Source organism: Ictalurus furcatus, chromosome 8, assembly GCF_023375685.1.
Source record: "Ictalurus furcatus strain D&B chromosome 8, Billie_1.0, whole genome shotgun sequence".
Classification (NCBI taxonomy): domain Eukaryota; kingdom Metazoa; phylum Chordata; class Actinopteri; order Siluriformes; family Ictaluridae; genus Ictalurus; species Ictalurus furcatus.
In genome coordinates, this window is record NC_071262.1 from 18,322,679 (window position 1) to 18,348,189 (window position 25,511).

General features: G+C 36.4%; 2 protein-coding genes across 3 annotated transcripts; both read left to right on the plus strand.

The window, feature by feature from the left end:
- Positions 1-1,824: 1,824 nt before the first annotated feature.
- On the plus strand, positions 1,825-15,255 carry ahcyl2a (adenosylhomocysteinase like 2a). Of its 2 annotated transcripts, XM_053631226.1 has the most exons (17): positions 1,825-1,907; positions 4,247-4,343; positions 4,534-4,662; positions 6,043-6,143; positions 6,453-6,555; positions 9,234-9,328; positions 9,966-10,072; positions 10,171-10,287; positions 10,485-10,548; positions 10,671-10,759; positions 11,359-11,429; positions 11,566-11,660; positions 13,683-13,781; positions 13,894-13,962; positions 14,101-14,179; positions 14,261-14,381; positions 15,003-15,255. In XM_053631226.1, exons 2-17 carry the CDS (start codon positions 4,274-4,276, stop codon positions 15,007-15,009), a joined length of 1,416 nt encoding a protein of 471 aa, XP_053487201.1. In that variant the 5' UTR covers positions 1,825-1,907; positions 4,247-4,273; the 3' UTR covers positions 15,010-15,255. The 2 variants fall into 2 exon arrangements, with proteins under 2 accessions (XP_053487201.1, XP_053487202.1); XM_053631227.1 differs by lacking the exon at positions 15,003-15,255 and having other exon boundaries at positions 14,261-14,385.
- Positions 15,256-17,784: 2,529 nt separating this feature from the next.
- On the plus strand, positions 17,785-25,509 carry ppp1r3ab (protein phosphatase 1, regulatory subunit 3Ab). Its single transcript, XM_053630685.1, has 4 exons — positions 17,785-18,554; positions 18,873-18,919; positions 18,999-19,087; positions 21,318-25,509. Exons 1-4 carry the CDS (start codon positions 17,785-17,787, stop codon positions 24,492-24,494), a joined length of 4,083 nt encoding a protein of 1,360 aa, XP_053486660.1. The 3' UTR covers positions 24,495-25,509.
- Positions 25,510-25,511: the final 2 nt, after the last annotated feature.

The following is a 25,511-nucleotide window of genomic DNA, read 5'->3' on the forward strand; positions in this document are numbered from 1 at the left end:
GGTAAAATGGGATTTGCTTGAATATTATATTATAATTTTATTGCAACTATTAATACAAATCTTAAAAATCATTTTTTAGCATTAGCATTTTCACATATCAACACTACATCAGCAATATTTCAGACACAAAATGGTACAAAAGCACAAGTACTGCTCTTAACCTCAGGTGATGTCTTTGCTTTGTATAGCCAACAACACAAGTGCAGTTTTGTGTAAACGAAACTCCTTCAAACAGCTGAATGTAAGGTTATTGTTTTTGTTTGTTTTTTATTGTTCAGAACGGCTATATTTATACCAAATACAAATAGCCTATTGAATTCAATGTTTACATGATTCTTCAATTGACATGACCTAATAACTTCAAAATATTAAAAAAAAAAAAAAAGGACGAATTTTATCAAACTGAGATTTCTTGTAAACTACATTTATAGAGTACACATGTTTAAAGTGTACTCTATAAATGAGGCCTTGGCTAAAACTGGTGTAGCTTGTGGTTACTGAAGATGAATGAATGAATCAGTTGTACATCCACCTAGAAAACTTAAATTCATCCAACTGCATTAAACTGTAATAGATAAAATACATATTTATTCATTTATTTTTACGTTTTGGAGCCTTTTACGTGAGGTTAGATTTAGCAAAAGATCTACTAGGGGTTACACCAGGATCACACACATGGATTTACTGAGGCTTTAAGCGTCCTAGAGAAACCTGCAGCTGGACACTATTTGGATTTATTAAACAGTAGAATTCATTCATTGACATCCCCACTTCATCTTCAGTAAGTGCTTGATCCTGGCCAGCGTCATGGTGAAGCTCGTGAATCCTGGAAGTGAGCTGGGAATATACACTTGTGCGGACACCGGTCCATCATAGGGCACCATACATGCACAGTACATACACAATCTACTGGCATGTTTTTGGGAAGTCTGAGGAAACCCAAGAACCCAGAAGAAACCCCTATGGATGCCTGGAGATCATGTGAAACTCCACACATACCCAAGCTCAGGATTGAAATCAAAATCGTTGTAAGTTGCTAGTACTTTCTTAAATGTGTATATATTTCCCCTTCAGTGTATACTCCATGTTCTCAATAATGAGCTAAATAAACCACATTTAGTGTTTCCACAGTGCTTTAAATATATACATTTTGCTTTAAATATATTTCCTTTAAATATAGTCAATATTTTGGCTACAACCAGTAGAAATATTACCTTATGTACAAAAATTGACTTGAATAATATTATGAGAAAGAAGTGACACATAGAGCCAAGTCAATAAGTAAACTCAATATACAGTACTAGACAATTCAATGTTTCCAAATAACTCTGATTAATTTCAGTTTTCATAATAACTATGTAGCACTCAACCTCACCTCTGTTTAGAAAAAAAAAAACATCATCTCCATTGTCTCAACAGAACTGTTCTTATTTACTGTCAATTCACCACACAGTTTTGGAGATGCAATGATACATTTACCCTTTACACTTTACTTACTCACATGTCCCTTATTTATCCATGAATTTTTCATGAAGGTAGCGTTTATGTACATCCCATAGTCCTACAAAGTAAGAAGACAGTACACCAGTGTTCATTTAGCAATTGCCAAGTACTTTACAGTCATGTCTGAAGACAGTAAAGTAGACATCATACCTGAGAACATCTCACAGCTTGGACCATCAGCTCCACTGACCACACTCAATAATGGAATAGAGAATAGCAATATAGAGTACTTTGCTAGTCAGAAGACTGCTAATGGTGATTCAGTTTCTGTACCTTCGGTCACTGCTCAGTTGTTGCGGATGCTGGAGGCAGCAAAGGCTCGTCGCTCGGGAAACTTGCACAGCACCGAAGAATCATCTCCATTGAGTGACAGGACTGTCAGTGAGGATCCAAGAACAGACAGAGTGAGTTGATGATGGGCTAGATTGCAAAGAAACTTAGGGACACTGGAGACTGTACACCAACTGAATTTAGACTCTGTGTTCGAAATTAAAATCATCTTGTGGACCATAATTAAATTGAAAGATTTGGTTAAAAAAAAAAAAAGATAGTTACAGATAGAGCAATACACTCAAGGTCATAAACATAAGCTACTGAATGTGCCGATGATATGCAAAAAATAAAAAATAAAATGCTAATGATATGTAATTTTTCATTAGCAAGCAAAATTGACATATAATCCCAATTATGTCCATTTTATATAAAACTCCAAATGAATCCATTTCATATATAATCCTAATTATTGCGCAGATTGCTTTGTAACCATCTAACAAGATTAAATATAGTCACATTTGAAGTTTGGTCTAGCGTGAGCCAGTGACAATCCCAATGGTCCTGTCTACCTTTTTTTTTTTTTTTTTTAAAGTCTTTGCCATCGAGTTAGATTCAGTTCTTAAATGAAATGACCACTTTCCCCACTTTTAAAGTGTCCTAAACACTTTGATACTTATTCTTAATTGCTGCTTATTATTTGCTACTTATTCACTTATTTATCTGCAAGGACCTTTTCAGTTCCTGTTAATTAGTAACTAATAGAAACTAGTTGGAAAGTCATTCATTATGAAAGGGTTGAACATAAATCTGAACATATCCACTGAGTGTAAGAGGTTTAAAAACTGCTGTCAATAAGCCAAATTCCATTTAGGTCCACATTATTGCTGACCTGTACAAAAGAACAAGGAAGTCAAGGTCAATGAGATGATCTTTTAGAAAATGCAACACTGTAAATGGCAAAGTAATCTTTTTCATTACGTATCAGCAATGAGGAACTGCTACAGTGGTGCATTGTTGATTTTTTAAATGTCCTGGAGTGACATTACAGAGTCTCTGAATACAACAAAGACTATAAAATATGCTGAGAAAGTGAATGTAGGTGTATCCGCACTGTAGATTCAAAAGGATTCATTCAAAATAGGATCATATTTCATGTTAAACTGGTTAATGAACTGTACATAGTTACATGTTGTAGGACTTGTACATGTTGTACACTGTTGTAAGTGTATACATGACAGTTTCCGATTAATTCAGGGTGAAAAATGCAGGTTTTTCCTGAGCAAGACATGATATATTATCTTTACTGAAAGCACAAAAATAAGAGAGCAGGGTTTTAATGAATACTGAAGCGCTACCCACATTGTCTAACATACTGAGGATAGGACCTTCATAATGCCACATATAAAACACACACACACACACACACACACACACATATATATATATATATATATATATATATATATATATATATATAAATTGTTGCTTGAATAAGAATATACTTCCAATTATCAAAAGAAAAAAGAAAAAATAGATTTCTTGATGTATAAATGTATTTATATACCCTCAAGCATATCGAAATGAGTTAAAAAAGATTAAATATATATACAGTATATATATGTATATAAAACTATCTTTTTTCATTTATTTTTAATTTCCAAAATCACCTCTAATTTAAGCACATCAGAACAACTGCAAGATACTTCCTTAAGATACTCTTATTTAAAAAAATCTAAAAATATTTCAGAAAAAATATATAAAATATATATTAAATATAAAAAAATATAAAATAAACAGGAAAATCCATATACATGTTTTAATATCATCTTCTCAAGGATATCAGAACAACATGAGGTACTTCCTGATTATTTATTTATTTATTTATTTATTTGCAAAAAGACAACTTTTTTTTATCACAACAAAATCTCAATCAGATCTTAACAAATAAAAGACATTATCATCATCATCATCATCAACATATTATTATTATTATTATTATTAGTAGTAGTAGTAGTAGTAGTAGTAGTAGTGATAGTAGTAACAGTATTAGTAGTAGTAGTAGTAATAGTAGTAGTAGTAATAGTAGTAGTAATAGTAATAGCAGTAGTAGTAGTAGTAGTAATAGTAGTAGTAATAGTAGTAATAGTAATAGTAGTAGCAGCTGTAGTAATAGTAGTAGTAGTAGTAATAGTAGTAGTAGTAGTAGTAATAGTAATTGTAGTAGTAGTAGTAATATAGTAATAGTAATAGTAGTAGCAGCTGTAGTAATAGTACTAGTAGTAGTAGTAATAGTAGTAGTAGTAGTAGTAATAGTAATAGTAGTAGTAGTAGTAGTAGTAGTAGTAATAGTAGTAGTAATAGTAATAGTAGTATAAACATAAATACAAAATGATATTTAATTTAGCTCTTTAAGCATATCAGAATTGTTATTAACTCAACATGGCTTTGTCTTCTCACTTAACCTATCCAGGTCCCAGAGCAGCCTCAGCAGTTCAACATGAGACTCAACAGGATGGGCTACTGCTCAGTATCCAACTCACTGACCTCCGCTGATGGTCACAGCTCAGGTACCAAGCAAAACCTGTTACACTGTCGAAAATTGCATTACACACAAGTCATACTAGAACACCATGATTAGTTGGTGCTCATCTTGGTTCAGTTCTCTTCTTATCTATGCTTATTCAATAAGCAAAATTTCATTATCATGAATCTTCAGATTGTCTTGTTAATTCTCTCTCATTTCCTATTGACCGCAAGCGAGCTCTGAAGATGAGACTTCTCCTCGAGACAAAGAGCAGAAGAACTCTAAAGGAAGTAAGGATTTCTGTGTTAAGGACATCAGTCAGGCTTTGGTTGGTCGCAGAGAAATAGAAATAGCAGAGCAAGGTACTATGTTGTTTCTACAACAAACCTATAACATTTTTACATAGTCATGCTCATGTGCTAAAGTGCTGTACAATAGTAGTTGGGTTGACGTAATCCAAATTGGGTTGATAATAGGCAATTTAGCATGCTGGGTTTGGGATTCAGACCTTAAAGGGACATGCACATTACATTGTTGTTTACATTTTTAAACAAGGTTTTGTGTACATTTAACTTAATTTACAATTTAGTTACACCTTTCAACATTATATTTCTGTTTTAACATTATGTATGCAATAAACTTTTAAACATGTCTTGATAGCCAATGCTAGTCTGCTGGCAAAAAAAAAAAGACTTGGATAAACTAGGATTATCAGCTACCACTGGACTCAATTTAATTACACATGATTTCAAAATGTGCATGAAATGATACCGAGTTATTATGTTTTAGTTGTTATGTTTTCACACTACGTGTTTTTATATAGGAAAAAGTACTGCTTGAAGCTTTTTTGTGTTCCTCATGTAACATGTAAACTATAATTATAACAACTTGGCTGTCTACAACCAAGCAATGCACTGAGTTTTACCCACAAGTTTACTCACAGCATCCTGTGTCAAAATCCTAACTCAGCCTCACTGGATTAAAACAATCCATGCTGGGTTAATCTGCTTGGTTACCAAATTGACCCACATTCACCCAGGTTATTTTTAGCCCAGCTCTTTTAAGAGTGTATGTCTATAGCCACTTTTCCTCTGCACGGTATTGCTCGACTTGGCTCATTTTACTTTGCTTGCTTTTCCACTGCAGTTTAGTGCCGGCTCAACATGGGTGCCATCTTCCACTAAAAATGTTGTATTATCGAAGCCCTGTACAAATACACGGTCAGGCCGTATTCCAAATGCCTTTCCTGTTCACTGAACATGGACTCTGTGGATACACCTGAATACACCTGGTACCTGGTACTTTTTATCTGACTAAGTTAGATTCAGACGTGTCAGGATTGACTTTGATAATTGTCTGTTTGGATATCAGTAACAAGCGAGATGTAAATATCTAAGACAGAAAGCTTTGTTGTAATTTTATCTTTAATGAGATACATAATTTCTGTAAAATAATAAAATGATACTTCATTTTCGATTTATAGGATATTACTATATGCAAAGTATGTATTAGATGACACATTTATTGATGCACAATACAGAACCACTCATTTAGCATTAGCTCAGCTTGCTTGGAACCTCGATCGAGGTGGTACCAAAAAAGTACCAGGTACCAGGTACTATCCACAGTGGAAAGCCCCCCAAAAGCGAGCAGAGTCAAGTTGAGCCATACCGTGCAGTGGAAAAGTGCCATATGTGGGTGTGCTGATAAATAATGCTAATTCATATGCTTAACTTTGGTAGACATGCCAGCACTGATGATGCTGAGAAAGGCAGGCCAAGAAGAGAAGCCACTAGCAGGGGCTAAAATAGTGGGCTGTGTCCATATCACAGTACACATGGCTGTGAGTGTTCATTCATGTACTTATCCCAAAGTTGTCAAGTTTTTGATTATGACCACCGATTCACTTCCCAGATAGAGTGTGCAAAAATGTTGATTGGTTTTGTGTTTGCAAAACATGAATTAAATTATTGATAGATAATCAACTTCCTCCTCCTTATACTGTGCACTAGAGACAATATGAAACTATGAACTTGCAAATCATAATGCATGATATATCAACTAGGAAACAATTTCAGACTCGTGAATTGAATCTATTACAGATTTTCTCCACCAGAAATATTCTTAGCGGTAATATGCAGTCATTCCTCAGGTCCTGATGGAGACGCTGTCTGTGCTAGGTGCTGAATGTCGATGGGCTTCTTGTAATATCTACTCTATTCAGAATAAAGTAGCCGCAGCTCTTGCAGAGGCCGGTAAGAACCGAATCATTCATTTTACTACATTTCTAACTCAACTGAGGTATGTTAGCTTTCAGTACATTTAAATGTTCATTTAAATATCTTCAACAAGCTAAGTTTTCTATTGCAAAATGTTCTCAAGCGAGACAGTGACATGAATGTAAATTTATATATCCACATCCATAACTGGAGTTCTCTTAATCTCTTGTGTACCTGTTGAATTCTCGATTCTAATTAGTCAAAGGGTGTTAATTTTCTATATCAACAAAACTCAGAGAGTAGTTCCAGCTGCAAGGTTTATATTACTGCACTCATTCTAATATGTTATCGTTTCTATAGTAACAACTATAGTAAAAAAAAGACAAGAACAAACAGACTAGCAAGAGAAAGAAAAAGAGAGGCTGGTATGGGAATGTCTGTTTATAGCTATTATAACATAAGTGATAACATGAACTTACTTATGTCATAGACATTCCGCAATATTAAATGTAATTATAAAAGGGTAAAATATATAATGTGTCAGTCATTAATACATTTTTTTAAATGTCAGCATTGCAACTTTGGGGCTGCATCACACCACGTCGTTTATTATTTTCCTATAACAGCACACCCTGTCATGTTTTATTTCTTATATAATGGCTGATGCAAAGTTATACACATTTTTTCCTGCTGAAATATCATAATTAAATAATAATAACAATAAATAATAATAATAATAATAATAATAATAATAATAATAATGATGATGATGATGATGATGATAATGATGATGATGAGGATGAGGATGATGATGATGATGATGATCATCATCATCATCATGTGCTACATGTCATGGATTTCCCCTCAACAGCCCGTAGCGTGACAGGACGCGCTTCCAGGTTTTCATTGACATTGACTTTGTTTACTTTTGACGTGTGTTTTGGTTTGGTTTCTGTCCTGTCTCCGCCCCTGTTAAGTTATTGGTTATTTCATAAACGTCTCAGCTGTCCTTGTTAAGAATCATGAGGACAAAACGGGATCATGATGCAAGTTCGTCAAAAGTAAACAAAGTCAATGTCAATAAAATCCTGGAAGCGCGTGCTGTCACGCTACAGGCTGTTGAGGGGAAATCCGTGACACTACATCATACAGCTACTAGTTTAACATTTTGCATATAAATACTGTAATACATGAACAGTTTTATTCACTCATCTGGAGCCTATCCTGGAGCCAGTCCAGGGTGTGAGGCCATGAATTGGATCCATGAATCCATAAACGAATTGGACCTCGAGTCCGTCGTTCGGCACCATGCACATTCACACAACACATCCACACACTCATTCACAACTAAGGGCAATTTAGAGCAGTCATGAAATACATGTAGATATACAGGTATAGAGGCAACATAATAATATTAATAAAGCATATTTAAGATATGAGATAAAATTGCTTAATTAAAGCAAATCAAATTCAACAAAGTGAAGTATACCATAAATGATTTGTTCTAGATAATCCACTTAGAACTATTTGGAATAATGGCTTCACTTGTAGTTAAGCTAGGCAATGTTTCCAAAATGAGTCATCCTCCCAATTCTGGAACACTGCACTCCATGCTGTCCCTTTATTGTACAAATACATCTTGGTTACTTGTGGACTTAGAGGTTCTTGCTTCACATCTGTCCTTGGCCTTTTGGCCTTAGTAGCTTTGGTAATTTCTAATAAATGTGGCCAGTCAGCACTCAGGACTTTCTTGGCATCCCAACACATGCCAGCATGATGCAGTGTCCCAAACTAATGTTAGTGGATGATGAGGGAAGTTTGGTAAATATATGAGCATACCATACAGCAGGGATGATGGCCAGGTTCAAGACCAAACCACAGAGTGCCAAGATTAGGATTTCTGAAGCTTGCATTGTGAATCTGCAAGTTTATGGATAGACATTACAAACTACCGAGGAGTAGTTTTAAAAGGAAGCAGGGGTTGGTGACTCAGTGAAACTGAGGGCGTACACTCCATTTACTCCATTTACTCCATTTACATGCTCTCCTATTCAGTAATACATTCATTAGTTTTGAGTGTATTATATTATAATCCCAGGGAGTGAGAGTAGCCGCTACGAAGTACAGTAATATAGATTTAATGGAAATTCACAGATCAGTATATTAGTATGAAGTAATATGAATTAAATTACTCAGTATAAAGAGAACATTTGCACTAGTGGTGCAATGACACTGGTTACATCCCTAATTTAGGCACAGGAAGCAGGAGCTTTATGGCAAAATTGGAGACACTGTTCCTGACTATGGTGGTTTGAAACTGAACATTCAGCCATATGTTTACACAGGATAACTTCAGGGCATATATGATTCCCTTTCTGGTGGACCAATGGCAGTTGTGTTGTGTGCAGACCTGACTTTAACAGAAAACATTTTCCAGTATCACTAATATGATAAATATGAAAAATATGGGCAACACTTTGTTGTGCTTCATTGATCCATTAAGGATTTTACACAACCTTCATTTGTTATTTGAGCAGATCCTAGAGCAGAGTTCTAGGTTATATTTAGGTATAAGCTTTGAATGAGTTATTTTCAATAATACAGACATTAATAGAAAACCCTCACATGGACTGTTCTACGAGATACCAGACTGTATGTGTTTGCGTGTGTGTGTGTGTGTGTGTGTGTGTGTGTGTGTGTGTGTGTTTTTGCAGGTGTCCCTGTGTTCGCATGGAAAAGGGAGTCTGAGGATGATTACTTCTGGTGTATAGACAGTTGTATTAATGTGGAAGACTGGGAACCAAACATGGTAAAGAATTCATCCTTTTTTTTTTTTTTTTTTTTTTTTTTTTTTTTTTTTTAAGAAAGAGTACCAATATAGTCTGTATAATTTTAGTTAAAAACAAAAGATGCCAATTTGCTGATGTTTCACTACTTTGCTTATATGAATCATTCCCAATAAAATGTATGTTAATGATATAATGTTACTGTAACGAATCCAGATATAAACATAATTTTAAATAATGAATTCATGATTATTTTATTATTATTATTATTATTATTATTATTATTATTATTATTATCATGAATTAATATGCAGCTCCAAGTGCTTTACAGTGTAAAATCAACACAGATAGTATCAACTAAAATAGGCAAATAATATAAATTCAAGGCAGAAAAAAAATAACTACATGTTATATATATACTATAAAATATTATATACCATAAAATAAGTATAATCATGTAATTATTACATAATATAAATATACAATATTTAAAATGAGATAAAAGTAATGTGCTAGTAAAAGTAAGGCAAATAATAAAAGCTAGTTAAATGTTAAACTTTAAACTTTTATTTATTTATTTCTTAATCAGTGATGACCTTGACAAATGGTGAAGTTGGATTTTGTGAGTTGCTCTCAGGAAGGCCTGTTATTTTCTTTCAGATTCTTGATGATGGAGGAGACATGACATACTGGATCTATAAGAAATACCCGCAGCTCTTCCAGAGCATCAAGGGGATTGTTGAAGAAAGTGTCATTGGTGTTCACAGGTATCTTCTACACACATTTGCATTTCAAAGGTCTGAAGAGCTTCGCTGTGATTTAGTTTCCAAGCGGCCTCAAGTAATTTTCTTTGTTTTCCTTTCAGACTATATGAAATGTATAAGACTGGGGAGCTTTGCTGCCCGGCAATGAACACCAATGAGTCAGTGATAAAGCAAAAGTTTGACAACTTTTACTGCTGCAAGGAATCGATACTGCATGGGTAAGATTTGAGTTGTGAGAGAGTCGGGCATGAAATTCACAATGGAAAGGATGCAGAGCATGCAGGCTCAAGAACCATCTGTATCCTCTGTTTATTCTGTCTTCCATGTGCCCTCCCACTTCACACACATGTCATATGTATAACGTTATCTAACATTTTAATTGATCATATTCTATTTTCCACTGCACGTTTCTCAGTTTGAAGAGGACCACTGCTCTTCATTTTGGTGGGAAGCAGGTGGTTATCTGTGGATATGGAGAGGTAAAACATCCACAGTAGCATTACATTCCACATCCTAAATAAAATAATGAGCATTTCTTCTTCTGTACCCATTCCCCATTGTGTGTGTGTGTGTGTGTGTGTGTGTGTGTGTGTGTTTGTAGGTGGGAAAAGGCTGCTGTGCTGCTCTGAAAGGGATGAAAGCAGTTGTATATGTGACAGAGATTGACCCTGTTTGTGCACTACAGGCCTGGTAATACACAACAACTAATAATGTCAGATTTGAGCGATGGACTGATATGTAGTCGCTCTGCCATGTGTTATCCTTAACTACAAAATTTTTGATAGTCTTAATGAAAAAGAGCTGAAATTAATATATGAAATCACATATTTAATGAGTTTAGGGTTATACTGTAGGTTGCTCATTGCTCATTGCTCATAACACCACATTTTTAAAAACACAATACTGGAGTATTACGACAGTTACTGGAAAGTACTGCAGTTTTTACTACGCTTAGTCCATCAGAGTCAAAAGTTGATACTTTTGGTTCATTTGCCATTTGGTTTCAGACTGTGCATAACCAAATGGCTGAGGGGTTTGGGGGGGGGGGGGTGTAGGACTGAAAACGTATTCATAAAACTTTTTCATTGATTGGTCAGAAATACACCAATTCAGCAAAAAACTTCTTTCTTTTTTTTATATATTGAATGCAAATTGTACTTAATTGTATTTCTAATAGCATCTCTTAATAGTATTTTCCTGATGGTAATGGATGACTAAGGGATTTTATGTGTGCAAAAATTGTATTGTATTTATTCAACACTAATCCTATCTCTGCTTTTCTTATATAGCATGGATGGTTTTCAACTGGTCAGACTGAAGGAGGTCATCAGAGTGGTGGACATTGTTATCACCTGCACCGGTAACTTTCTGTAATTTGAATACATTTTGACAACTGTATTTTTTTTTAAATACTGAATATCCAGTGGTTCATCCAGTAGCACATTTTCTAATATGTTGCCTGAGCACCAGCTGTATTGAGATGTTTGCATTTCCAGGAAATAAAAATGTTGTTACGCGAGAGCACATGGATCAGATGAAGCATGGCTGTATTGTTTGCAACATGGGCCACTCCACTACTGAGATTGATGTGGTAAGACCAGCGGTGGAGCTTGTACAAACTGGGATGTGTGTTTGACATTTTGTGTTAGCTCAGTGAGAACTTGTTGTGATGCCAAACTCTGCCATGTCCTTTTCTGAGATTAATATACATGTTAGTTATATATATATATATATATATATATATATATATATATATATATATATATACACACACACACACACACACACACACACACAGTGTGAAGAAATGACATAAGTAGTTAGGAAGGTTTTAGGCATCTTTAAGAACACTGACTGAATTTACTGCCACATTTGTTAAACTATCTCCTCACTCAACTTCATCCTTACAGTGGATATAAAGTGTATATACACCCTTGCTAAAATGGAAGGTTTCTGTGATGTAAGCAAATGATTTTTCCACCTTTAATGTTATAAAGTAACCAACAAAATTCAAGTGAAAAACAAATTTTGGTGGAACTTACAATAACCTGGTTGCACAAGTGTGCACACCTTTATTGGGCTTGTGACTGTGCTCAGAATTAACCAATCACATTCAAACTTGTATTCAAAAGTAATTATCAGACACCTGTCATCGGTGAGCTGATTCTGATTAACACCAAATAACAATCAACCGTTTCTGTAGGATTTTCTTGACATCTTGGTTTTATCTGACTCCATGGTCCGCAAGGAGCTAACAAAGCATGTATGGGATCTCATTGTTAAAAGTATCTGTTACGAAACGGGACTGGAGGCGGATGCAGGTGCAGGTCACAGTCTTTATTAGACACAAAACTCAGGATTAAAGTAAACGCGGTCTTCACCGGGAAACGAGAACATTCGAGGCATGGAAAACAACCACAACTACTGCTCCAAACAATACTAACCAGGCTCAACCAAAGACACAATATAATACTGAGCAAAGTGCTCAATCACCCAGGCATTTAAATAAAGAACATCATTAACTTAAAGCATGGACACCTGGGGCAAATTAAAGTCACTTAACACAAAATGCTCAATCGGGAAGCGAGCGAACAAAAACAATGTCACGTGACTCGTCAGGAGCCGAGCCAGTGCCCTCTGCTGGTCGTGGCGTAACAGTATCAATCAGGTGAGGGGTACAAAAAATTTCCAAAACATTAGATGTACAATGGAACAACATGAAGGCCATCAACAACAAGTGGAGAAAATGGGGCACCACAGTGACATTACCAAGAACAGGACTTCCTTACAAAATTGAGGCTCCCTGCATGTGACAACAATCTACTATGGGGTAGGGTGGCTGGGGTAGAGGTAAACTCTTTGTCATGGGAAAAAAATACAAGTCCATCTAATTCAACCCAAACCATATGGCAAAATATATTATTGTCTGGTGAGACCAAGGTAAACATTTTAGGCATAATTCTAAGAGATATTCTTGGCACAAAATCAAGACAGCTTATCACCAAAAGTACACCATACCCACAGCTGCTTCTTTTCAGCCTCTGTCAGACAGCTGAAAAATTTCACTTCCTAGCATGATAACGACTCAAAGCACAAATCCAAATGAACAAAGGAACAGCTACAGAAGAAGAAGTTCAATGTTTTGGAATGGTCCAGTCAGAGCCCAGATCTAAATCCAGGACATGCTAAGTTGGCAGACTCTTACCCAAAAAGAATGAGTGATGTATTACAATCAAAATGTGCTTTAACAAAAGCTTAGTTAAGGGGTGTGCACACTTTTGCAACCAGGTTATTGTAACTTTTTTGTTTTTTCCCCCTAAAACAATTCTACCTTTTTTCACTTAAATTTTGTTGGTTGGTATATCATATGAAAGGTGGAAAAAGATCTGACGTTTCAAACATTTTTATACAAAGGTGTGAAATCTTTATATATCCACTGTAAAGAAAATAATTTTCATAAAATTTTGGTAAAATACATTTGAAAAACTAAATTTGAAAAATATATATATATTTTGAGCCTTAAATTCAGTGACATTAGCACCACATTAGGTTATGCTGTGTATGGAGCTGATCATAGCTGAGCCGATTGCCTGAATATGAGCTCTATTCTCAGGCCAGTCTGATGACACCAGAGCTGACTTGGCAGCATGTAAGAACACATTTGGATCATATCGTCTGGCCAAATGGCAAAACCATAGTGCTCCTGGCAGAGGTGAGAGTACACTGTCTAATAAGACTCGACTTTTCTAGGAAATTAAATGAGCAAGACATTTTATGTTTACAACTGAAAATGTCGGTGTGACTATATGGTTATCTGATTCAAGGGTCGGCTGGTTAACCTGAGCTGCTCTGCTGTGCCAGTTTTTGTGTTGTCCATTACAGAAACAACTCAGGTGTGTTGTGCAGGTTGAGAATATTGTTCATTAAATGTCCTAAAGGTCGACGAGATTTTTGAAGAACTGAGAGAAAATTGGTAAAAAAAAAAAAAAAAACTAAAAAAAACCCCCATAAAATCTTTGCTGTCTCTTTAGGTTTTGGCACTGATTGAGCTGTTTAATGCACCTGAGGGACATTATAAACAAGACATTTACTCATTTCCTAAGAAAATGGGTAAGACAAGCAATTAATAGTCCTATCCTTCCTTATGTTTTACTATGCAAAAGATCTCAGTGATGTGCTCTGCACTTTCAGATGAGTATGCAGCACTTCTGCATCTCCAGAACTTTGATACGCACCTAACCGAACTCACAGATGAGCAAGCAAAGTACATAGGTGTGAACAAGAACGGCCCCTTTAAGCCAAGCTATTACAGGTAAGAATAAAATGACACTGAATAAGAATTTTTTTTTTTTTTTTTTTTTTTAAATAATAGAATCTTTATCCACTTTTATATTTTAGTTCAGTCATGTCTAAGATTATCTGCAATGCTCTGGTCTGGCTGTAGAGCCTTAAAGTCCCCATGAAATCAAAATTTGAAGTTTTCAGTATGAATATGTTAGACTTAAGGTTATCTATAAGCTAGAGCCCACCAAAACAATGACACAATTCGCATTCAGAAGATATATGCATTCAAAATGTACAGTCTCTCTCTACCACCAATACGGCTCAACAATTTTGATGACGTCATTCTACACCACGGCTTCTCATCAGATTTTCTGTCCAATCAAATGCTCTCCAGAATCTGAATTTTCCCACCCCCCACAGTTGTAAGTTTCCCTTTGAGGTAAGCTAAACCCTATTGGCTATTTTAAAAGAAGGAGGAGCCACTCTATATTTTCCTCTTTCAGTGGAAATTACGCCAACACATCAAATAATTCTGTGTTTAAAGGCACTTCACAGGGACTTTAAGATTGTTGACACTGCTGTGTTAGATCACAGATTATGTATATTTTGCATTTCTGTTATCATTCTCCAATGCTAATTACTTTTGCAGGTACTAAGCTATAAAGAGGGTCAGCACACACCAACATGGAGACAAGCCTCAGGGGATGATTCATTTTGTTAGCACCATCAAACTGGAACTAATGTACATTCTGAACACATTTATATCTGTGCGTGCTTACATAAATATCCTAAAAGTTTTGCCTAAGGTTGAACATTACAAATTTCAACTCACTACAATGTTTAAAATTCTTGCGTGTTTATCAATTGTAACAGGGTCTTCTATAAAACTTCTTTCAATAGTGCTGATATGTGTACTGTTTTTCTTTCTAACACTTGAGTGCTTGAATGCTTGAGGCCACACCCAAGACTGTTTCTGGGCTTGTTCAGGGACGGAGCTCATAATCACAGGTTTGTGAAGACAGAAGATCAAGTCGCAAAATGGTCATCACTAGGTTTATCCCTTAATTGTTTTTTTTAATGAATATTTTCCTTTGGTACAAAAATGATGAAGGACAGCACTTTTTGGCATCATGACACAGTTTTATATATCAGTAAGATATTTTTGTCTCTTCCCCTCACAATAATAACCCTTTCCCTGATATCACCAAACTGGAAATCTTAAGTAACATGACAAGTTGTACCAATCAAGTTATTAGTCATGCAATGCTCAGAGTGGATATCTTCTACGCCCGATGAGGCACCACGGTTCGGTGGAATGAAGCCCCATACCACCATTTTCAAGAGGACCAGAGATTTTTCTGGACCATTTCCAAGCTACAAAAAAGCTTTCATACCTCACCAAACATGCTAAACTCTTGGAGAAAACGGCCCTAAATTTGTGTAAAAATGTTCCACATACAAAGGTGGTACACAAGAAAAGGCTGACTGAATGAAAACATTTAAAGATGGCCTATTGTGTCAGATTTTGACCTCTGTGGTTGTCCATATTCCATACTGCTGTTTTTTTTCCCCCACCAACATTGGCCAGTGTTTCTGGCTCTTGTTAATACTCACACCATCTTGTTAATGGTATCAGCTGTTCCTCATTTCCAGGTTCCCTATATAAGCCTTGAAACCATACCGCCAAAATAAAAATGCCACTCTCAAAGAACTGCTTTGTCATGAAGATTTCTCTGCTGTGTAATGTTATTTTTGACATCATACTATGTCAAACATGATGGTGAGAAGAAGTTGGTTTGTTGAGAAGTGGTTAATTTCTTGCCTACTAGAGATTCCTAGTTGTCAAAAGTACCTGAGTAGCATGTACGACTGTTTTAGATGTCAGAACTGTGTGTGTAATACTTGAACCAGTAAAGACCAGTAAGAAATAAATAATGTAAACAATGTGGAATAAAAAAATTTTTGAAAGTGCATTATGTTTTGTAATGTAGCGTAGACATGAACTTTTAAACACTATCAGGAGTGGTGGAAAAAGTACTGAGAATTCATACTTAAAGTAAAAGTACTGTGTCAAAATCTTACTCTATTAAAAGTGGAATTACAGTTACAGTACATTTAGCAGTTTTCTGTAAGTTGATAGAGTTTATAATACTATTAGTTACCCATGAATTGTGCTGGTTTTATAAATTGTTGATGTAGTCTTGTCTGTAAGATTAGAATTCTAAGGAAAAACAGTGTGCATGAACTGCACAGTCTCAGTGTTTCTATAAATGGGCAGTGAACAGGGGTTTGAGATTGAATATTCTTGTACACAGTCAGAAGGTGATGAAATGCCTGTGTAACTGGGCAGATGTAAAATGAGATTCATGTCAGTCCCAGTACTGACCACAACTGTCAAAGCTCCAACATTATACACTGACAACAACACACAAATTGTATGACGAATTATGACATTATATAAACTACTTGACATACATTTCATGTAGACCTTCAAAGTACTCCTTAAACATCATGAAGGTCATATCTTCTCTCATCTACTCAATGTCTGTATGCTATATATCAATTGAATGGACTCAGTTTAACATCCAATTAAGTTAATCCATGTAGAAAAAACTATCAATAATCATCCAATTCACCAATTGTAGTGACCTTCTCAAATTAAAGATATTTAAATGATGTTTTCAGGCAAAATAGTTGTAGTTGCTTTACTGAAGTCAAATTCTAACACTTTTAGATAAGCATAAAAACATGACATTACCAATAAATTCATCAGTTAAAAACATTTACCTTTTAATATGTATTTCACTAGCAACCTTTTCACTTACATTTTTGGCTGGATACTTCCACTTTCAGTTGAGTAAGATATGTACACATTATCTATACATCACCTATAACTATAATTTCTCATTATTTTTTCCATTCCTGATCGATACAGAGCTTCACCTGAAAGTGCCCTACCTATACAGTTCTACTTTAACTTGAGTGAAGAATTTGAAACTGCAACTTTTATCAAAGTATTTATTTAGACAAGTAAATGCAGTTTTAATTGAGTAAAGAATTTGGGTACTTTTACCACCTCTGAAAACTGACACTAATTCACTAAAGTTCACTAAATAATAAACCAAATTTACTCTCTATAAGGCAAATAAAAAGCAACGACCTTGTTATAATTGGAAATGGAGCCTTTCAAGCGAATTTTAGCTTCTGTGACACTGTGAACAATATATTTGGGAGGTTGTATTTACAACATTCCCCCTGAGCCTTAGCCGCATAGCTGAAGTACTTTTTGAGGTCTATTTATAGTGTCTGTTTCTTGCTGCAATGTCAAAAGTAACTTGATTCCATCTGTTCAGTCCAAGCATGTTGCTTATTCGCTGTTGGCCAGCTGGTTAAGGAACTCTCATTCTGCCACAGTCAGTCCGCACAGTCTGATGGAGCCGGTGGTGGGAGAGCTGCAGGAGCTCAATATAGGCAGCTCCAACTTGCTGGGTCTGCCAGAGCCTTGCCCTTGGGACAGCGATGATGATCTCCTGGGAATCGGGGGCATCAAACCCAAATCATCACCTACTCCAAGGCGTCGAAGCTCATTGTCCTGCTCTGATGATGACTCCCAGCCTCCACCTTCCAGCTCCCGGAGAGTGTCTTTTGCGGATACTTTTGGCTTCAGTTTGGTCTCGGTAAAGCAGTTTGATGCCTGGTCAAAGTGTGATCCCGCAGACACGCTGGAGGTTGATCTTAAGGATGTGAAGGAGTGCTTTCTGAAACTTCTCTTTACTCTTCCACAGACACTGGAGGAACTGCTCTATAGGGTCCAAGAACAGAAGGTGGATCTGGAGAGTCTAGAGCTTCTCCCCGGAACAACCACACTGAAAGGGACTGTTCGTGTTATGAACTTGTGTTTTGATAAGCTGGTGTACATCCGCACTTCCTTGGACTGTTGGAGCAGCCATTTTGACCTGCTGGCAGAGTACGTGCCTGAGTCAAGCCAAGGGCTTACGGATTGTTTCGCTTTCAAGCTAACGCTGGTGCCACCGTTTGGGGAGGAAGGAGCCAGAGTGGACTTTTGCATTCGATATGAAACACCTTTTGGAACTTTCTGGGCTAACAACAGTGGACAGAATTATGTTCTGTTCTGTCATGAAAAGGCAAAAGAGCAAGACGAAAATGAGAAATTTAAAAAAAGCTGTCTGAAACCAACCAGGTGAGCAGGTCAAAATCTGGTTACAAAAATGAACAATTAATTTAATTATTAAGAACCTTACTTACAATTCATTTGTTTGTCTATTCAAAAGGAATGTGTAATATAGAAATAGGATTTAATCTTGACATGGATTTGTTGTGATATAAGTAAGGCTTTAGACAGTATTTTGTAATTTGCTTCTTATTCAAAAAATGTGTTACTATGGAATATTATTATATATAATATATTATATTAGGTACTACACATACTACTATCTTCGTTGTGAATTTGTATGAATTATTCGGTGCTTATTTATTTGAACATTCACTTTTTATTCAGACATTCCTCAATGACCAGCACTACCTCAAATGCAGAGGAAATTCCAGGTAATATTTTCCTTCAGATGTTTGCTGAACATTTATACTGTTTGATGTGGATACATGATGGTGGTATATCTCCTATTAGAAATAATCCTTAATTGTGGAATAGCTGCTGGTGCTGAACCTACAGGCGTCAAAGAAGAAAAAACACAGGAGGAACACATGAAACTAAAGGTATGTTCAGATATGCAGTACACTCAAAAAGAACAGCAAGGCCAATTATATTGTTTTCACTATACATTGAAGACATTTGGGTTTGAAAACAAGATGAATATGAGATGACAGATTTTCAGCTTTCATTTCCTCATATTCACATCTAGATGTGTTAAACAACTTGCTGGGCACCTTTTGTTTGAACCCACCCATTTTCTCAAGTGATCAAAAAATATTGTGACTGATAGGTGTTTCTTGCTGCCCGGGTGTGCCCTGTTAAATTGATTGTTTAAAGAATTAATAGCTTTGAATGACTCCTCTTGGTTTGAGCCCCAGGTTTCGCCTGTGAAGACTGCATTTGTTGTTAGAAATGATAAACCAACATGAAGACCAGAGAACTGTCTATGAGAGAAAAGAAAGCCATTTTAAAGCTGTGAAAATAGGGAAAATCTATCAGAGCCATTGCACAAACCAAGATTAACCAAAGTTAAACTACCAAAGTGATGGAAAGGCCAAAGTGTAGTATCATGGCTTGGGCTTGCATGGCTGCTTCTGGAAGGGGCTCACTAATCTTTACTGATGATGTACCTCATGATGGTAGCAGCAGAATGAATTCAGAAGTTTACAGGAACATTTTGTCTGCCAATTTACAGAGAAATGCATCAAAATTAACTGGTAGGAACTTTATCACACAGCAAGACAATGATCCAAACACATTGCCAACTCAACACAAGAATTTATCAGGGGGGAAAAGTGGAAGGTTTTAGACCGGCCAAGTTAATCACCAGACCTTAACCCAATTGAGCAGCATTTCACCTCCTGAAGAGGAGACTGAAGGGAAAAACCCCCAAAACAATCTGCGGTAAAAGCCTGGAAAAGCATCACAAATAAAGAAACCAACAATTTGATGTCAGTGAGTCGCAGGCTTGATGCAGTTATTGCAAGCAAGGGATATGCAACTGTAATTTACTGGAACTTATCTGCTCCTATACTTTTGCTCACCTAAAAATTGGGTGGTCTGTTACAAAAGGTTCTATGTTTTATGTTGTTTAGCAAATCTAGATGTAAATACCAGCAAATAAGAGTTGAAATACTAAACTCTCGTCTAATCTCCATCTTTTGATTTCAAACCCAAATGTCTTTGGTGTATAGCACAAACAACTGAATTGGCCTTGCTGTTCCTGTAGTTTCAGAGGGGACTGTATTAACCAGTGTATATACCAATGCATTTGGCACCAAAAATAAACAGTGACTGTAACAGCCTTTTACAAATGCTAGTCCATGAGAAATGGGAGTGTTGTCATACTGTCACATAGGCTGACCTTTTTCTGAGAGAATATCATGTGACTGCTGAGGTTAAACCTTTGCAAGCATTAACTGTACCATGGGCCTAAACAAGACACATGAGAACCACAGAAACAACTAACGTCACATTGCTCTCCTTACTGGACTTTGAGGACATCTGTTTAAGCTCTAGTGCAGGGGGATTCAACTAAAATGTCTAAAGGTCCAGTTACATTAAATTCCTTGCTTACAAAAGCCTGGATAAGTAACTAACATGAGTGGAATGGTCACAACAGTTCCCTTTTAATTCTTAACCATTAATTGTTTGCTAATGGCTGTTCGAAGTGGTTATGTTTTGTGTTGCACTAGTGCATCATGTTGCCAGGTTAGATTAATGCCATGGACTCTGAGATGTCTGTTTTGAATGTGACGCAGGGAGAATAAACAACTACATTTCATTGTGCATAATTTTTTTTTAAACAAGCCATTCCATCACTTTGCTAATCAGACCACAAATGATAAATAAAATAAAAAATGTATTTAAAAACAAACAAACAAACAAACAAACAAACAACTCTTCACCTGATGACCTGATGTCTCTAGCCCTCATACATCTCTAGTACAATGAATTTCCTTCAGCTAAATAATTTACATAAATGCATGTGACAATTGGATAAGTCATAACATAGAATTTGCTAGAGTGGTTGGACTCAAAAAAGCTAGAGTCGCTAAACTATGGAATTTTTTTTTTAATGATTGTTGGTTCTGCTACAGTATTTTTCAAGTATTAAGTTCAGTATACTTTGCTGGGTTTGCATCCAGTTCACCAGTTGCTGACCCTGCTCTAGAATGACTGTAAAGATGTTCAAATATAGATGAAAAATCACATACAGAGTAAATATAGTAAAATATCATGCATGCTGCTAAAAACATTTTAAAAAAAATAACATTCTTCCTATATTAGCAGGAAGAAAACAGCATAAAGTGCAGTAGGAAAAGCAGACGAAAAGCTGCACGGATGGCAAAACTACAGCAGTACTTTGCACAAAGAGATGAAAAAGACCTCCAACAGACTGAGAATGACACTGATGAAGTGGATGTCCCTGTTCCAGCAATAGATGAGGCACCATTAAACCTGTCAACACCACAAACAAATGTCACCTCTTTGCTGGCTGAGCCTAGAAAAACTGAAGGACAGAAATTCATTGCAGTTTCTATGGATGTTGACAGGAACCAGGTTCCTGCTACACAAAGTCAAACACAGGAAAGGGACAATATTTCAGTAATACACCCTGAACTAATCACTTCCAAATCCCAGACTAGGCAACCCCCCTTGGACTCTGTAAACAGTCATAACTCTGTGGTAGACTCACAGCTGTTGGAGAGCAGCCAAGATAAAGAAACAGTTACCAGTCAAAGTGTTTCACTTAAGTGCCAAACTTCAGAAAAATCTATTGGTAAATCTGTTGAAAAGGCATGGGTATGCTTTGAAAAATGTGCTATGGAAAAGATGGGGAGCACTCCAGACACTTATGGCAATGTAGGCAAAACAAATCATGTGGACAATACAATATTAGAGAATAACCAAGGCACTCAGTCGTTCGGTCATCACTACACATTTGAGACAATAGTGGCTCCACTTTATCATCAAGTTTTTGAAAAAATGGAAAATGACAGAAGAGGGCTTAGGAACAGGATATCCAAGGCTGACGAGTCAGCTGAGAAACAGGACGATGGGAGTCTGAGAATAGTCACGTACCCAAGTGTAGAGACAAGGTCAAATCCAGAAATATCAGCAAAACATGTGAACAATGATGATTATCATGGGGCCTGCAACGAAACATTTCCAGAATATTTACATAACACAAAGAGTGCTACTGAAAATGCTTTATCTGTTCCGAATGTGAAAACAAAACTTGTTGCAGAGATTGCTTCACAGGACAGTGCTTTACCAGATATTACAGACAATCTGTTGGATGCTAATATTTCAGAATCAAAAACAGCACAACCAGTTATACCCATAGAGAAACAACATTCATCCTGGAAAGAACCCACAATTGATCAGACAGAACAAACACCAGAAAGGATTATTTTACAAAGTGGACATTCGGACGAAACAGAATATTCACTAGACAACAAGCCTCCCTATAGTGGATATTCATTAAACATCTTACAGCAAGAGCTGATATGTATAGATAGTACCGTTTCACCCACATGGTCTGAAGTAAACATAACAGATGCCAAGCCCTCACCAGCTATAATTTCTGAAAATCCACAATCTGAGGACAGATCAGACACCCAGATATCTTTTGAAACTCAAACTAGCGATGGGATCAATAAAATGCAGGAAAAGGAAGCCCAAACATCAGAGCAAACCATAAATACTTGCATCAAATGCCTGGAGGAAAGCTACACTCCCATGCCTCACTCTACTTTGTTCCATTCTGACATCTCATCAAATGTCACACCTAAAATTATCCAAAGTGAAGCTTCATCTCCCTTTCAGGATCTGACACAAGCGACCATCCAATCCCAAATTCCAGCCACCATTTTATTTACTCAAAGCCTAGAGGCAACTGGAGGTACAGTTCCTCAACTCCAAACTACAGACGACACAAATCTGATCCAGACAACAGCCAACATGTGTCAACATAGGGATAGTTCTCATCGTGTTGGATCTGAGCCAGAATCAAATCCAAGTGATAGAACTGATGGTGTTGATAGTTGGGAAGAAATGGAAAATGACACTAAAACTATTCAGACAGAAATATTACATATGAGCCTAGAGGAGACAGCTATAGATAGGCTCTCACCAAACCTTATAGATGTCATCCAAATCACTGAAAATAAAGATTCGGATTCCGATGAACTTTTGGTTAAAGAAATGGCAATGTCTAATATTAGAGACAATTCTATAAATGCCTCACAAGAAGAAGAAGAGGTTAAAGAAAATGACCAGGTAAAGATTCCTGATAAAAATGAAGAACGCCAATTAACAGGAATGGCAGAAAATCAATCAGAGGAAGTAAAGGAAATATGGGAAGTAAAAAAGCAAGTAGAAAAGAAAGCAGAGGAACAACATGAAGACAAACAAGTAGATCAAATAGAAAAAGAAGAACAAGAAAGTGATGAAAAAGTAGAATTAGGTAATGGCAAATTTAAAGATGAGTCATACTACACAGAGGATGATGAAGAAGATGTAAAGAAGGATGGTGTGGGAAAAGATGCAGAGCCAAGAAGAAATGGAGTGGAATGGGAGGATGGAAAAGATCTTGAAGTAGAGATTGAGGAGCAGGAGAAGGTCAGTGGAGTAACATCTATGGCTACGCCACAAAGCATCCTTAATATAGACTCTTTAATTAGAGAGGGTCACTTACATGTGGGGCAGAAGCAGCAAAACATAGGCTTGGAACAGATGTCTGAGGAACCAGTAAGTGAAATGCACTCCATTGGTGAAGAAGTAGAGATTTACTGTGGAACCGATTCATCACAGCAAGCTCTGGCACAAAACAATGATCGAGTTGAAAAAGTAGAAAACAATTCAGAATTCGTTGACCGAGAGGAAGACGTGTGTCGCCAAACTGACAAAGAGCATGTGGCAGTAGATGCTATTGGTGAGGTTGATGCAGTACTGGAGAAGCAAGAGAGGGACTGCTTAAACGAGAACATGGATGACAGCGCTTCAACAGAATCTCTAACAGATGATGAAATGGAGCTGTATCTCCTCAGACTGAAGAACACACAACAGTCAGGACTTAAAGATGGCATATCTATGGGAAAGAGGCACTCCATAAGCAGAACACTGACAATACCATCACCCATGCCTTCAATTTCAGAATTTATGGATGATGACCAGCCAAATGCTTTGCTAGATGACCTGACAAATGAGGAAATTATAGAACCAGAGAGAACCACTTTACCTCCTTTGGACGAAGAGGAGGAAGTCATTGAGCCGAATTTGTTATGGTGGAGAGAGTTCTTCTCCTCTGATAATATGCCAAAACTGATTGTGTACACCCTTTTGTTTGTTGTTTTTTTAATAACTGCATACATTTGTGATTTCATTGCATGTTTTGGGCTCTACCTTCTTGCCTTGCATTGGCTATACTTTCAAGTGCAGGGAGAACCTTTAAAAGGCACTTGACCCAACAAGACAAAAAAAAAAAAAAAAGACTATTACTGGTTCGTAAATTATATTTTTTCCAATTGTGGGCCATTATCTGTATTTCATCTCTATTGTTTGTTAGTGTACATTGACTCTAAGGTCTCTTTCAGTACAACAATTTAAAACAAATTTGTATATGCAGCTTGTTTGCTAATTGGGAATTATGTTTTTTGATGGTGTTACAGCCATCCTTGAGCATAATGTGTATGTTAAACCTGTTTGTGTTAACTTATAACACTCATTCTTAGTGACGAGTTATTAAATCTCCACACTTTCGCAGGGTGATTCTGGTCATTGACTGTGTATCAGTACAAACACTGATGTATTTAATATAAATGTGTGTTTACCCGTTTAATAAATTCAAATAACTACCACATGTAGTTTAAAGGTTTGCTTAAACCCCCAAAATCAGAAATGAGGCAAGAATATATGTTGCTGAAAATATTTTTCCTGTGTCTCTGTGTATAGTACTTGTATCCTGCTGAGGATGACTCGTGATCCTGCAATATCCAAGTTAATAATAAGCTCTCCAGTAATAGTGCAGCACAGCTGCACTGACCTTTTATTAAAATGCGGAGATGGATATTGTGATGCTTGTGCAAAAGTGTATCTGTCGGCTATACACATGTGATTTGAAGCCTTTAAATGACCCAGATAGCCTTAATAAACAGAAAGTCATCCTTTTTAAATACTGAATAAAGAAATAGTTTTAGAACAGCCCACATCTAGAGAACTAATGTAACACAGAATGTGCTTGAGTGATGTCAGCTAATAGTGTACGTTTGTGACCTTCAGGACAGCTGCAACAGAGCGGTTCAGATTATCGCCTTCTGAATGACGAACATGACAACCTTTTACTCTAAAATAACAAAAGTGCTCATTGTATTCTGTTTTCTAGTCTTTAAAGTCTGCTGCAGAGACTTAAAATGCATTCTGGGTTAACGCATTTCACACGTAAAGTGAAATACCACCGTGTTTCAGCTAACGCGACATGTT